The following is a 16,252-nucleotide window of genomic DNA, read 5'->3' on the forward strand; positions in this document are numbered from 1 at the left end:
TGATCCCGAGGCCTTCTGGAGGGTTCGCACCCGGCAGCATTGAATCAAATCGGTGGGTGGGTCACGGGGGGCCTGTTTGTGGAGTTTGTGGCTTCCAGCATCTGGCCTTAGTTTCTGGTGGTAAGCAGCACCTATAAGCGGGGCTCAGAAATTGGCCTTGTTTGGAGCTTGAAGGCAAGTCCCTAGAGACAACCTCTGGGCTCAGGAGCCGTGGACTGCGTGCAGGCCGCTAGATTCTTGGCCGGCTCAGCACAGCCTGCCTACCTTTAGAAGACGGAACCTTCCAAAGAGTCTTTTTACGTTTTCCAGTCGGCGCAGAAAGCTCAACACCCGGCCCTCCCGGAAGTTGTTGCTCAATCGTTTCCGGGGCAGGTTGAGGTGGAGGAAGATTTCCGATGGGTCGCAGCCGCAGCCGCTCTCCACGGAGGGGTGAGTCCAGAAGGAATTGGGCTGGTCTGGGGCTTGGTGGGAGACACGTCCTTCCTCCTGTTCCCCCACCCCCACCCCCGAAGTACGAGCCGCGGAGAGAAGGGCCCTTTGCCCCTGAGAAGAGTGAGGGCGGGTAGGGAAACGAAGACCTGAACCTTATACGCTGCAGCCCTCCGGTTTGAAGGCAGTTCCTCCCCTACCCTCTAAGAGTTTCGTGGACACCTTGCCAGCCTCATACAATAACTTGTTACATTTGTGACCGAGGCATTTGAATCAGACTACGATTCCCTCAGTTTCTGGGTGGCTTTGTGCAAGTCATCCAACCTTTCTGTGTTCGCATTCCCGTAATTGGACTTTGGGGGTAATACTACCCATCTTTAAAAACTGACTTGAGGGGCGCCTGGGTGGCTCAGTCGGTTGGGCGTCCGGCTTCGGCTCAGGTCATGATCTCACGTTTGTGGGTTCGAGCCCACGTCGGGCTCTGTGCTGACAGCTCAGAGCCTGGAGCCTGCTTCAGATTCTGTGTCTCCCTCTCTCTCTGACCCTCCCCTACTCGCACTGTCTCTCTCTGTCTCTCAAAGATAAATAAAACACATTAAAATTTAAAAAATAAATAAAAACTGACTTGAGAAGTAGTGTCACATTCCATATCACTCAGCATGTGATAATGCTTAATGTTAGTTTCCTTCCCAGTTTATATAACAGGAACATCGATATTTAGAATTTTGCGTTTAAGGAGCTCATCTCGTAATATCTTCTGGCTCCCACACCCACAAATGAGGTAGTGGGAGGTAAAGAACCCAGGATTTAGATCTAACTTAAACTCTTGATTCTCCCCCTTCTGGTTAGTTTTTATCACCATCAACTAGTCAATACTTGATTTTTTTAAAAGTTAATGAGGGGCGCCTGGGTGGCTCAGTCGGTTAAGCCTCCGGCTTTGGCTCAGGGCAGATCTCACGTTCGTGGGTTCGAGCCCTGCGTCAGGCTCTGTGCTGACAGCTAGCTCAGAGCCTGGAGCCTGCTTCCGGTTCTGTCTCCTTCTCTCTCTGCCCCTCCCCCTCTCATGCTTTGTCTCTCTGTATCAAAAATAAATAAAACATTTAAAAAAATTTAAAAAAGTTAATGAGACCGCGATCTACATAGGACTATTGAACACTTAAAATATGCTCAATCCGAATTAAGAAGTGCTGTTTAAGTGTAGAATACACTCCAAATTTCTTAATACGGAAATAAATGTAATACCTCAATATTTAATATTGAGTATATGTCGAAATGATCATAGTTGGGATATATTCAGTAAAATAACAGTGTTAAAATTAATTCTGCCTGTTTTTTTTTTAATTTGACTGTTAGAAATGGCCTGGCATTATATTTTTCTTGGACGGCACAACTGTAGATATTTGAGGTAATATTTTGATTCTGCAAAAAATTTTGTGTTTGTATTAGAGCGCAGGCGGTCACGGTCCACATCTCGTGAGAGAGAACGCAGGCGCCGAGAAAGGTCCCGGTCCCGGGAGAGGGATCGTCGAAGGAGCCGCTCTCGATCCCCGCACAGAAGACGCTCCAGGTGAATGCAGAAAAGAACCAGAAGTTTTTTTTTTTTTTTTTAATGTTTTATTTATTTTTGACACAGAGCGAGACAGAGCATGAGAGGGGGAGGGTCAAAGAGAGAAGGAGACACAGAACTGGAAGCAGGCTCCAGGCTCCGAGCTAGCTGTCAGCACAGAGCCCGACGCGGGGCTCGAACCCACGAACGTGAGATCTGACCTGAGCCGAGGTCAGAGGCCCAACCGACTGAGCCACCCAGGCGCCCCAAGAACCAGAAGTTTTACCACAGGTCCCGAAGAAACTAGTCGCTGCCCTTAATTTTGTTTTTATCACTTATAAGGGATTTACAGTTTCGTGAGATGAGAGGAACTTAAGCCCACCTTATTTTAAACCCAACATTTCCATTGGTAAAATTGGATTAATAACACCCTGACCTAGAGGTGCCTTGAGGAGTTAATGAGAAATAGTACATGAAAAACACTAACATCGTGCTTGGTGAGAGTGAAAAATATGTGTGTTGTATTTGGGGGGTTTTCTTTTTTAATTTTTTTTTAAGTAATCTCTGCACCCAACAGGAGGTTTGGACTCATAACCCCAAGATCAAGACTCACATGCTCCACTGACTGGGCCAGCCAGGGGCCACTGTTGTGTTTTTACTGAATTTTGGATGTTAAGAGTTTATTTAAGTATATAACCAAGAATGTGAGATCTTGAAAGAAATTGACTCTTGACTCTTAGTGTCAGTGGCTGTCTGGATCAGCTTTTTTGTTTTGTAATTGTTAGAAACGTAGTTACAAAATTTTTTAGCCCTAGCTGATGATTAAAGCAGTAAGCTGTATTTTGGGGTTTAGGTTAATAATCACAGGGGCAAGGCGGAGCCTTCTCCCTTATTCTGCTATGAGGAGTGGACTCCTCATTCTCTGGAGCCTGACTTGTGTTCAGCCTTTACCTTTTAGGAGCTCGTGTATATATCCTTGCCAATCAACACAAGTCACCAGGTATATCTCTGCTCCTGACATCTTTACCTATTAAATATTAGATCCCCAAGACGGCATAGATCCACATCCCCGTCTCCTTCTCGACTGAAAGAAAGAAGAGATGAGGAAAAGAAAGAAACAAAAGAAACAAAGAGCAAAGAACGTCAGATTACGGGTAATGTTATTAGAGTAACTGTAGGAAAAGCACAGCCTTGTTTAGATAACTTTAGTCATGATAAAATTATGAACGTATAATTTGGACACATTTTAATATTATTTTTTTATACTGTTCATTGCATATGGTTTTTGAGACTTTGTTGTCATTTGTACCTTAGTGAGTTCATAGTTCTCTGTGATGCTCCCCAGATAGGAAGGACAGTTAAAAACATGAGAATATTCTTTTTTTAAATTTTTTTTTTTTTTTTAATTTTTGAGAGTCAAAGAGTGTGTGAGCAGAGGAGAGTCAGAGAGAGAGGGAGACACAGAATCTGAAGCAGGCTCCAGGCTCTGAGCTAGCTGCCAGCACAGAGCCTGACGTGGGGCTTGAACCCATGAACCGTGAGGTCATGACCTGAGCTGAAGCCGACACTTAACCAACTGAGCCACCCAGACGCCCCAAAATAACATGAGAATATTCTACTTTGGAAGTACCTTTAAAACTAGTATCATATCTGATATTGAAAGTGGTCCTGCCTAAAGGCTCCAGCATGTGCTTTTAAGTAGTCTCTCTGGTGGAGGATGGGGAGCATATTCCTTCCTAGCATCCTAACTTATAGTGTGTCCACACTGTAGAGTAATGTTTTTCCATTAGACCCAAGTCTTTAGCTGATTGTTTTGTGTGTTTTCTGCTGCTGAGGTGGAATAACTACTAACCTACTGCCACCTTTTTATACACGTGTCCCCCTCCCCCCATACAAAAGTTGAGCATTCCTATAAAACCTTTCCTGAGCCGAAATGGCATAAAGCAGAGTATCTCTTACCTTCTGAAAGTTTGTGATGCCCCCCTTTGCTTTTACAAAAGACCTACATTAGTACAGTAATTGCTTTTTTCTTAAAAGTAAAAATTCTCTTCAGATGTCTTTTGGCTAGTGAAAGTAAGCACTAATGTAGGTCTTTTATAAAAGTGAAGTGGTGTGCCACAAGTTTTCCGGGGAAGGCAGGATACCTGTATAGAAGATGATAGAGTTTAAAAAGTATATTTTTCTATTATTTTTACAGAGGAGGACTTAGAGGGCAAAACAGAGGAAGAAATTGAAATGATGAAGTTAATGGGATTTGCCTCTTTTGACTCCACAAAAGTAAGTAAAGCATGTAGCTCATTAAACATTCTGATTTGAATTAATCCATTATGATTATCACATTTTCCTGTATTCTTTTGCTGTTGCTTGTAATGTCTTCCATTGATACACATCTTTTTTTTTTAGAAGACATAAAGTATCTGTGTGAAGGGCATTGAGAGCACAAAGAAGGAAGCCAGGAACTGCCATTAGAATTCAGGGAATGTTTGCCTGATATTTGATTTGATCTTAAAGGTGTTGAAATGAAGAGGAGGAAGATCATTTCAAGGAGAGGGAAGAACTCCTGAAAATCCCATGTAGGCCTGAAGGAGCATAGTATATTGCAGGAATTTCAGATTCAGTGACTGGTGAAAGGGTGCTGATGGGATAGTGGCTATGAATGAAGCTAGAGAGAGGGATGGCGGGGCGCCTGGGTGATTTAGTCGGTTAAGCGTCCAACTTCGATTCTGGCCATGATCTCACAGTTCTTGGGGTTCAAACCCCACATAGAGCTCTCTGATGTCAGCATGGAGCCTATTTCAAATCCTCTGTCTCCCTCTCTGCCCCTCCCCTGCTCACTCGCTTGCATGCTCGCTCTCTCTCAAAAATAAACATTAAAAAATATCTTTAAAAAGAAAAGAGGGATAGGAAGCAAATCATGGAAGGCTTTTGATACTCTTAGCCATGCTAAGGAATTTAGAGTTGATTCTTTAGGTGTTGAGGAGAGGAAGCAATAATTACAATTATTTTTTGTAATATTCATTTATTTTTGAGAGAGAGAGACAGCATGAGTTGGGAGGGCCAGAGAGAAAGGGAGACAGATTCTGAAGCAGGCTCCAGGCTCTGAGCTGTCAGCACAAGCCCAACACGAGGCTCAGACCCCTGAGCGGTGAGATGACCTGAGCCACAGTCAGACACTCAACCAACTGAGCCACCCAGGCGCCTCAAATGTGTGGTTAGAACGATGAGCCAGGAGAGGCATCTGGGCGGCTCAGTTGATTAAGCATCCAACTCTTAATCTCAGGTTCCTGAATTGAAAACCTGCATTGGGCTCTGAGCTGAGCTGTTTTTTTTTTTTAAAGAAAAAAAAGAGAAAAAGAAAAGAAAGATGAGCCAGGACAATATGAAGGACAAATGGGAGTCAGCCGAGTTAGATTGGAGGCAGGGAGAACTGCTGGGTCTTGCAAGTGAAAGATGATGAAGACGTGAAGTGAGGCCGAAATATCGAGGCCCAGTGAGAAGCCAGAGTTGATGGTGGTGGTGGGAGCGGGAGTGGTCCGTGCTGACTCTGAAGTGACAGGCATAAAGTCTGGGGACAGGGTTAACCAAGAAAGGCCCTAGGAAGGGGAAATGCCGTTAAGAATTAAATTCAGCTGTAGAGAAAGATGCCATTGGGTAGCTGCATGTTTATCTCCTGCCTCAGAAGAGAGGAAGATTAGAGAATGAATGCTGTCCAGCCTGATCGTAATACTGGAGAGAATATGGAAGTGGGGGAGGAAAAGGAAGGAGGAGGAGTGAAGAGAGGGATTATAGGGAGAGGGGAGATGGAGAAAGGTTATGGGAAGGAGAGAAGGGATAGAGAGAGGGAGCTAGTAAAAAACAGGGAGCCTGGGTGGCTCAGTCGGTTAAGTGTCTGACTCTGGATTTCAGCCCAGGTCTCGAGTTCCCAACTGGTGAGATGCAGCCCTGGGTCAGGCTCTGCGCTGACAGCGTGGAGCCTGCTCAGGATTCTCTTTCTCTGCCCCTCCCCCACACACTCTCTTTCAAATAAAATAAACATTTAAAAAAAGAGTGTAATCTGTGCTGAAGATGTTTGTTTATAAAGGAGAAAATAGGTGGGGCGCCTGGGTGGCTCAGTCAGTTAAGCGTCCAGCTTAGGCTCAGGTCATGATCTCACGGTTCGAGGGTCCAAGCCCTGCACTGGGCTCTGTGCTGACCGCTCGGGGCCTGGAGCCTGCTTTGGATTCTGTGTCTCCTCCCTCCCTCCCTCTCTCGATCTCTCTCTCTCTCTCTCTCTCTCTCTCTCTCTCTCTCTCTGCCCCTCTGCACTCTGTCTCTTTCTCTCAAAAATAAACATTAAAAAAGATTTTTTTTTAAAGGAGAAAATAGGTAAGAATTCATAGATGCTATAAAAACCTTAAGGAGTACCATGAGGACAGATGATGTCAGTTGTTTTAAGGACATCTACAAAGATGTTAATTTAGTTTGTATGCAGTTGCCTTTATAACTCTGTTATAAGTCCGCTCATTTGCGTTTTTCAGGAATGTGTATCTTGTGATGTTTCATCATTGATCTATGGTGGCACCTTTTCGTATGCCAATGTGTTCACTTATTTTCCCTTCTATTTTCACATTCTAGAAAGCTTCAAAGTTTGGTTATGTTTATTAAGGATAATTTTCTATTTCGGCATGTAAATCAAAACAGGCTAATGATATACACCTCTGCAAATAGTTTTCAAAAATCAGTAAGCCTTTAGGAATTGATCTTAGTAAAAAGGTTAGCATGGACCAGTCTTTCCACGTCAGGCCTACTTCCTATTCTTGGGAAGGCAAGATTATATACCTCAAGTTATTTCTCCCCTCCCCTGCCACAATATAGTGATAACAGGAATAGAAAAGTAAGACCGAATATATTCATTTTTAGCTCTACCTCAAATATGTGTCTTACCTGTGTGTGCCTTTAGGCTAATGGATGAAAATCCTGTTTGTTGTTTTTTTAATGTTTTATTTATTTTTGAGAGACAGACAGCATGAGCAGGGGAGGGTGAGAGAGAGAAAGGGAGACACAGAATCTGAAGCAGGCTCCAGGCTCTGAGCTGTCAGCACAGAGCCTGACACGGGGCTTGAACCCACGAACTGTGAGATCATGACCTGAGCTGAAGTCTGACACTTAACCACTGAGCCACCCAGGCGCCCCATGTTTGTTTGTTGTTTTAATCCTAACACAGATATCTAGTAAGTGTGCTACACAGAAAGGGTATACTCCCATGACCGGTAATAGGGGGAGGGAGGGAGTTGGAGGTCACATGTGTCTTTGTGTGCATGTTTGTGTGTGTGTGAGAGTGGCATTAACCAGTGATGTTCATATATTTAGTAGTCATTGTCTGAGCCCCTGTAAGTACAGTGGCCTAGGATGTGAGAATGCAAAGGTGACCCACATCCACATCCCTCCATCAAGAAGCTTTCAGTCTCATAAGGGAGTAACGTCACGCATATATGCATCACGATAATGCAAGGTAGAAATGGAAGGTGGTGTGAGGGGAGCACAGTTAACATTCTGGGAAGGGGAGAGTGCGCTTTCTGGCAGCTGAATCATTTGAATTGGGCCTTGAATGATGGATAAGAACCAGATGGTTAGGGTTCTTGGATGGGCATTGAGAAGGCAATTCAGGCATGAGGAACAGAAAATGATAAGTTAACTTGGCTAAATCAAAGACCCATAAAGGAATTAGTGAAAAAGAGGGTAGATGTGACATAAGAAAGGTCAAGATATAAGTGACACTTAACAGTAGCATCTGTTATTCTGTATTCTGATTCTTCTTATTTTTTGTTTATTGTGGCACCTGGGTGGTTAAGTGTCTGACTTCAGCTCAGGTCATGATCTCACGGTTCGTGGGGTTTTTTGTTTTTTTGTGGTTTTTTTTTTTTTTTTGCAAAAGCAAAGGGCTTTATTAGGAATTTAGGCCTCACAGACTTCAACAACACACTGGATCCACATGGAGCGAGCCCCGAGCATGGCAGGGTGAGGGCTTTTATGAGTTAGGGAAGGGGGAGTAACAGGAAATTGTGACACGGGTACAGGGGTCCAATCGTTATGGCGTCACATCATTGACCGTAACTTTAACCAATTACAGAGTGGACCCAGGACCCTCACGTAGGGTGTGACTAGTCTTAACCTCCATCTTTAGGCCCGCCCCCAGAAATGTTAATGGTGTTAGCTGGCTTTCAAGGTCAGAGGGGAATCCTGAATCTCAAGGTTCGTGGGTTTGAGCCCCACATCAAGCTCTGTGCTGACAGCTAGCTCAGAGCCTGGAGCCTGCTTCAGATTCTGTGTCTCTCTCTCTGACCCTCCCCTGCTAGTGCTGTCTCTCTCTCTCAAAAATTAAAAAAAATATATATTCTTTGTTTATTAATGTTTATTTTTTTTAAACTTTTTTTTAATGTTTTATTTACTTTTGATACAGAGAGAGACAGAACATGAGAGGGGGAGGGGCAGAGAGAGAAGGAGACACAGTACCGGAAGTAGGCTCCAGGCCCTGAGCTAGCTGTCAGCACAGAGCCTGATGCGGGGCTCGAACCCACGAACGTGAGATCTGACCTGAGCCGAAGTCGGAGGCTTAACCGACTGAGCCACCCAGGCGCCCCTATTAATGTTTATTTTTAAGAAGTTGTTTAATGTTTATTTATTGTTGAGAGACAGACAGAGCATGAGTTGGGGAGGAGCTGAGAGAGAGGGAGACACAGAATCCGAAGCAGGCTCCAGGCTGTCAGCACAGAGCCTGACACAAGGCTCCAACTCATGAACTGTGAGATCATGACCTGAATCAAAGTTGGACACTTAACTGACTGAGCCACCTGGATGCCCCTAATGTTTATTTTTTGAGAGAAAGACAGAACATGAGCTGGCAAGGGACAGAGAGAGAGGGAGACACAGAATCCGAAGCAGGTTCCACGCTCTGAGTTGTCAGCACAGAGCCCGACGTGGTGCTCGAATCTCGGAAATGGCGAGATCATGAACCTGAGCTGAAGTCAGATGGTTAACCAACTGAGCCACCCAGGCCCCCCTCTGATCTTTTTAAAAATCAAAACGTTGGGGTACCTGTGTGGTTCTGTTGGTTGAACAGCTGACTCTTGATTTTGGCTCAGTTCATGGTCTGGCCTGAGATTCTCTCCCTCTCTGCACCCCCCTGCTTGCACTTGCTCTGTCTCAAAAATAAATAATAAATTTAAAAAACTGTTTAAAAATTAAAATTCCAATGCTATGGACAAAATGGGATCTCAATGAATGGTGACTGTTCCATTTGAGAATGCTGTGGACTAAGGTCATATGTGAATATGAATTTTTCTAGAGAAATCTATAACTGGTATTTGGTTTTAAAGAATTCTTTGACCAAAAAGGTTAAGATCAGGGGCACCTGGGTGGCTCAGTCAGTTAAACATCTGACTCTTGATTTCTGCTCAGGTCATGATCTCCTGGTTCATGAGTTTGAGTCCCTGGTAGGGCTCTGGCTGAGTGGAGCCAGCCAGTGTGGAGCCTTCTTGGGATAGTCTCCCATTTCCCCCTTTCCCCTCCCCTCTTTCCCCTTCCTCTACCCCTTTCCCACTTGCTCACTCTCAAAAATAAATAAGCATTAGGGCTCAGTTATTTAAGCGTCCAACTTCAGTTCGGGTCATGATCTTGGAGCTTGTGGGTTCAAGCCCTGTGTCAGACTCTGTACTGACAGCTCAGAGCCCGGAGCCTCCTTCAGATTATGTTTCCCTCTCTGTCATTGCCCCTCCCCTGCTCACTCCCTAGTACTGGCGCGTGCGCACGCTCTCTCTCTCTCTCTCTCTCTCTCTCTCAAAAATAAAATAAACATTAAAAAGGTTAAAAAAAAAGTAAAAAAAAAAAAAAAGGTTAGGCTGTTACCCTATTTCTCTGCATGCCTTGCATATAATATGTATACCATGAATGTTTGTTGGCTTGAATATTTGAATGTGTTGCATTATGTGCAACTATAAAATTGTGAACAGAGTTGTAACACTTGAGAGTTCATGGAATATCATTGGGATTTGAAAATTCTCATTGGGCTACCTTATTCATAAATGGATTTTGCCATGTAAGCATGTCTATAGGATCCAATTCTTTGAAGCACTTAACATACCCTTCCCATTTTTTTATATTTATTTATTGCTTTTCTCCAGGGAAAAAAGGTGGATGGCTCTGTAAATGCCTATGCCATAAATGTGTCTCAGAAGAGGAAGTACAGGTAAGCTTAGTCCCCATTATTATGTTTGACTTAATGATACAAATCATGTGCTTGGGAAAGAATTTATTTATGGGATAATCATGTTTGTAAGAAATGTAGCAGTTTCGATGTAGTCCTTTGTTTTAATATTATTTGCTTCTGTTCTGGTATGTCAAAATAATTTCCAGTTAATCTGTGAACCAGTAATTATTATGGAGAAGGATAGTTGGCTTAAATGTTTTAAAGCTCTACATAGTTCTTCAACACAGCATAATCTCAAGTCTTTAGGCTTTAATTTCATTATAATTATAGGTTTAAAATAGGTCCATCCTGAGTTATTTACCTAGATTAATTGTGTAAGGATTTCAACTGTAAATATATTTTTCTGTTATGTATAGGCATAGTTTATTAGTACCACAGAACAAATCAATCCTTATGTGAAATCTCACTGAATTCCCAATGAATTGAAAAGTTAAGACATCATCCAACATTGTCTTTCTCTCTACCTTTACCACAGATAAGAGACTAATCTGATTAATTTAGAATATGAGTAATGTGGTCTGAGGATGCTGTGAGTTAAAGTGATGACCAGAATCATCATTAACGGTTCTTTGTAAAATTATCTTCAAATAGAGTCTTATGAGGAGAACTAGAACAATATGCAATTGGATTTACTTAATGGGCGCCTGTTTTGAAGCTCTTCTTTATTTCCTAAAACCAGGTGTTTAGTGTTACCTGTAAATATGAATTTTTTAAGTTGGTAGAATCTTTCCAAATAGTTTTGAAAGTATTTTTCCATACTTATATTTGGATTTTAAAGAAATCTGAAAGGCTTTAGGTTATTTTGAAAGTGAAATAATATCCTTAATTTGAATTAAATAGCCACGAATACTTTTTACGCTAGACTTTGCCATTTTATAGGTGATTTATATTATTATTTTTCTATAAGAGGAGTCCAGAATTTTTTTTAATAAACAATGAGTTTTCTCTTCTCATAGGCAGTATATGAATCGGAAAGGCGGATTCAACAGACCTTTGGATTTCATTGCATGAGAACTAAAATGTTAAAGAATGATTTTTTCATCTTGCTCAGAAGAGTGGATTTTGTATTTCATATTTAATATTCATAAAAAAACAGGATCACAGTACTTCCTCCTTGTAAAAGTAAGAATATGTTATTTATGGTATGTGCATTTCACTTTCCCAGACTCAGAAAAAGGAAGGTTAGTATTTTTTTCTTTTAGCAAATGTCAGTTGGGGCAGTCGTCACCCCCAGGTTCTCGCTCTTGTTGTGGTGGAGTCTGTTTCTTCTTGGATGCCCATTCAGACTTTTTAAAACCCGTGCAAGTGATTTGGATGGAAGTTTCTCAAATAAAGCAATATTTCTACCCTTTTCTATTTGATAACTATTTTTATTACTAAATAAAATTTATCTCCCTACACATTTTCTTTCCCTACATATTTTCTGTGGGGTTTTTTTCAACTGTTATTTACCCCATTTATTATCTTGCCTCCAATTATCATTTTCCTCACTTATTTTTTTCCCCTTTTCAAAGGCAGTACATGCTTATTATATAAAAACTTGGAAGAAACCAAAAACTAAACAGAAAGGCAAAAATCACCTCCATTCTACCCCCAGAAACAATCTGTATTTTGGTGTCTGTCTTTCCAGTCTCTATGGTATATATTTATTGACACCACCCATGATATTAGACTTTATATGCTGTTCTCTTTTTGTTCATCTTTTTTCTCCCATGTACTGTGAGTGGTTTTTTTTTTTTTCCTTAGATGTTCTTTAGAAACTTTTAGTAGCTACTTGGTTTTTCCATAATTTATTAACTAATGTTTTATTGGCAAACATTGGCTTCCCTCCCATGACTTGCTGTTCTAATTAAAACTGAGCAGTATCCCTGTTACATACATCTCTTCATGCTCGTTGCATTATTTCCTCAGATTCATTTCTTAGAAGTGGCATCGCTGGGTGAGATACGAGGTGTGTGATGTTTGAAGACTTGGGTAGATGTGTAGTTAGAAAGGTAACAACCAGCTCTCACCAGTAAAATATGAGCATTCCCATTTCATATATGTGCACCAGTATGGGGTGACATTTCTTTTAGTTTCCAGTCTGGTGGGTAAAATAATATTTGGTTTTTAGTTTGCTCAGTTTCTAAGGAGGATGAAGGTTTAAAAAAACCGTGTTGGCCATATATATTTTTTTGTGGAATGCTAATCCAAATCCTGAATCCACTTGTCTTTTGGCAAGCCTTTCTTTTTCTTATATGAAGGAAGCCCTTTTTATATTGAAGCTAACAGCCACTACTCATTCTGTTTCATATCTTGCTGATATTTGAGGCTCTGGTTAGATTTTTTTTTTACTTTATTTTGAATAAATAATACAAACAAATACATGGAACACAGTTCAGATAGAACAAAGGGTATATAGTGATGAACTAATTGTGTATCCTTTCAGAGGTAGTCCGTGTGCACACAAACGTGTATGTATCTTATTCAGATGTGAGCAGACTGCACACACTTGCATCTTGCCTTTTTTACTTACTAGTACATCTTAATACAGTTTCTTATCGTTACACATAATACCACCCCTTCTTATTAAGGGCAGGAGGTCTAGTTCATTATAGAATGCACTATAATTTGATAGTCCCCACTGATGGGCATTTTTTTTTTAATCTTTTACTATTTTTTTAAGTTTACTCATTTTGAGAGAGAGAGAGAGGGGGAGAGAGAATTCCAAGTAGGCTCCACACTGTCAGCACAGAGCCTGACATGCGGCTTGAAACCAGGATCATGACCTGAGCCAAAATTAAAATTGGATGCTTAACCAACTGAGCTACCCAGGTGCCCCCTTTTACTATTTTTAAAGATTCTAAATAAACATTTTTTTAAGTTCTATAATCACTATCCTCATATGTAAATGATTTTACATTTTCCTCATACGATTTTACAAGACTTTATAGCTAGATTTTTAAATCCTTATTGCACCTGAAATTTGACTGCCTACTGTAGTTCTTTAAAAATCTTCCTGACAAGTTCATTTTCTGTAAAGAAAATATTCATAGTACAGGGCGGCTCAGTTGGCTCAGGTCATGATGGCATCACTTGTGGGTTCAAGCCCCATGTCGGCCTCTATGCTGACAATTCAGAGCCTGGAGCCTGCTTTGGATTCTGTGTCTCCCTCTCTCTCTTCCCCTCCCCTATTTGTGCTCTTTCTCAAAAAATAAACGTTTAAAAATATAAAAAGAAAAGTAGTATGACTACATTGCATAATATAGCAGAGAAAGCACATTGGTTTATATAATCCTTTCAAGATGGAGCAGATACCATTATCTCCATTTCCCAGATGAGCAAGCTGAGGTTTTCAGACCACGTATTCAGACCATAAAGGCGGAGAGTATTGGCACTTATACTACATAATGCCTTTAGTGCTTAAATATGGGATGTGTTATGTTAGTGGCACAACTTTTAGTACCCATTGCACAAGTGTCACTGTCCCCAGTGGTTAGATTATTTTGCTTGGAATTTTTGCCAACTAAGCTAAATATTGACTACCATACCCCTACTTACCAGAAAGCCATGTATTTCTAAATTATCCATGATTAAGACGGTTTCTGACCACATTTGTGCACACTTAAGGAAAGCAAACCCAACTGTGGTTTTAATAAGGAAGCTAAAACTTCTGAAATAAAATAATATACCGAAAATTAAATTACAAGTTTTTGGATTGTCATCTTAGTGTGGTGTTAATGGGGATTTGACTTGAGATCCTCAAAGCAGCATACTTTGTAAAGTATGTGAGGGGCACCTGGGAGGCTCAGCCAGTTAAGCATCGGACTTGGACTCAGGTCTTGATCTTGCAGTTTTTGAGTTCAAGCCCCACATTGGGCTGTCTGCTGTCAGCACAGAGCCTGCTTCAGATCCTCAGTCTCCCTCTCTCTGCCCTTAACCTACTGATATGCACACTCTCAAAAATAAACTTTTTTTTCAATTAAAAAAAAAGGAATACTCGGTAGGTCAATAAGATTGTTCTTCGTAAGCTAACACCAAGAAACGGAAGAGGAGGACATCTTTAAACATCCAGAGATAAGACACCTATGATCCTAAGGGAAGTCTTGGTTTGAAGGAACTTGAATTCATTAGATCATCTGATTCTGTAGGAATAACAAATAAGGGGCATCTTCCTGTAGCAAGTTGCTACCTCTCTGAGACATAAATTGTGCCATATCTTCTATTCCTAAGTATCTAAATATTGGAATTCTCTGGGACTCAATTCCTGGACTCTCCATTTTTTCTTAGTCTTCAATATGGCTTCAAACGTCTTCTGCCATGGCTCTCAAATTTGTACTCCCAGCCTGACCATTTTACTGAATTACAGGCTTGTATGTGCACCTAGATTATGAGGCATCTCAGAGTTAAGATAACTGAATTCTTATCTCCCTGCCCAGCCTTCTCTGAGGCTTTCCCATCTCAGTAAACGGCCCATCCACTTACATCTTTGCTCAGACTAAATTCCTTGGAGTCGCCTTTGACTCCTCTTTCCCCCAAGCCCTACATCTGGTTCATTAGCAAACTTTTTGGCTCTAATCTCAGAGTATATATTTTGAATCCAGCCACGTTTCCCCCCCTGATTTACTGAGCTATAATTGACCAAAAAAATTTTGATTTGATTTGATAGGCATTGAATCCGACCACCTACTACTTGTACTAATGTAAGCCATCTCTCCTGCTCGGACTACTGCAATAGCCTCCTAACAGGCCTGCCTTCTCTTACCACCTTAGTTTATTTTTATTCCCTACCCACAGCAGATATGGACCTTTTTAAATGTGCATCAGGTCACGTTGCTCCTGGCCAGTGATTCTCCATCATTTGGAGTGAAGTCCGGGCCTCACTGCGGTGTACAAGCCTACACGGTCCACCCAAGCTTCCCACAGCCTCACGCCCTTGCTATTGCCCTTGGGCATGCTGTTAACCTTGCTGTTCCTTGAGAGCAAGTGTGCGTCTACCTCAGGAGTCTTCAGAATGTTCCCTTCTGCTACCCCATCTCTACCCCAATTTGTATTTGTAGCCTCTTTAGGTCTCTGCCCCAAATAAGGTCATTCGTGACCACCCCATCCAAAATAGCAACCCCCTTCCCTCTCTGCCTTTTTACTCCGCTTTACTTATTTTAACTTTTAAAACGTTGAGATAAAATTCACATACCATAAAATGTATCCTTTTACAGTAGTCCCATTTCAGTGGTTTTTAGTATATTCAGAGTTATTTATCACCATTATCTCATTCCAAAATAATTTCATCACTCCAGAAAGAGATCCCGTACCCAATTAACAGTCACTCTTCAGCACCTGGCCCTAAACAGGTCTATTGGTTCCTCAGGAATTTTGAGACTGGCGCTGTGTGGGACAGACCCTCTCTGCGTGGTTCCTCTATGAATGCTCACTGGGCCACCTTCGCCCGACCCCAGAAGTCACTAGTGTTCTTTGTGTCTCTTAAGATGTGCCTATTCTGGACATTTCATACAAATGGAATCACACAGTGCATGGCCTTTCATATCTGGTTTCTTTTCCTTAACCATGTTTTCAAGGTCCGTTCATATTGCGTCAGTACATCATTCCTGTTTATGGTCAGATATTCTGGGAATATACCAAATTTTTATAATTCATCAGCTGAGAGCATTTGTGTTTCACTTTCTAGCTTTTATAAATAATGAGGCTATGAACATTAGTGTGTTTTGTATGAACACGTTTTCAGTTCTCTGTCGCTAAGAATGGAATTTCTGGGTCAGACACGGGCTTTTTAGACACGAACCATTTTCCATCGCAGCTGCACTATTTTCTGTTTCCACCAGCATGTGTGAAGGTTCCAGTTTCTTCACATGCTCTGCCAGGTTTCCTTTTCCTTGGAGCACTACCTGCCTGACACACTGTATTCACTCGTCACAGTCTGGTTCTTACACAAGCTCTGAGGGTCCCGGCTTTTCTCTGGTTTGCTGCTGTGGCCCCCGCGCCACCCCCTGCTTGGCACCCGGGAAAGCACCTGATCAGTACTTGCTCAACCCATG

General features: G+C 41.8%; 1 protein-coding gene across 1 annotated transcript; it reads left to right on the forward strand.

The window, feature by feature from the left end:
- Positions 1–345: 345 nt before the first annotated feature.
- Positions 346–12,094, forward strand: SNRNP27 (small nuclear ribonucleoprotein U4/U6.U5 subunit 27). The gene is made up of 6 exons (XM_029936253.1): positions 346–429; positions 1,876–1,996; positions 3,017–3,129; positions 4,173–4,252; positions 10,135–10,199; positions 11,177–12,094. Exons 1-6 carry the CDS (start codon positions 396–398, stop codon positions 11,229–11,231), a joined length of 468 nt encoding a protein of 155 aa, XP_029792113.1. The 5' UTR covers positions 346–395; the 3' UTR covers positions 11,232–12,094.
- The last annotated feature ends 4,158 nt before the right edge of the window (positions 12,095–16,252 follow it).

Source organism: Suricata suricatta, chromosome 4 (genome assembly GCF_006229205.1).
Source record: "Suricata suricatta isolate VVHF042 chromosome 4, meerkat_22Aug2017_6uvM2_HiC, whole genome shotgun sequence".
Taxonomy (NCBI): Eukaryota; Metazoa; Chordata; class Mammalia; order Carnivora; family Herpestidae; genus Suricata; species Suricata suricatta.

Bases quoted from the DNA above. Each gene is read 5' to 3' on its own strand.
- SNRNP27 (XM_029936253.1), top strand. From the start codon at position 396: ATGGGTCGCAGCCGCAGCCGCTCTCCACGGAGGG. The intron at 3,130-4,172 runs GTAATGTTATTA...TTATTTTTACAG, and splicing joins CAAAGAACGTCAGATTACGG to AGGAGGACTTAGAGGGCAAA. The intron at 4,253-10,134 runs GTAAGTAAAGCA...GCTTTTCTCCAG, and splicing joins CCTCTTTTGACTCCACAAAA to GGAAAAAAGGTGGATGGCTC.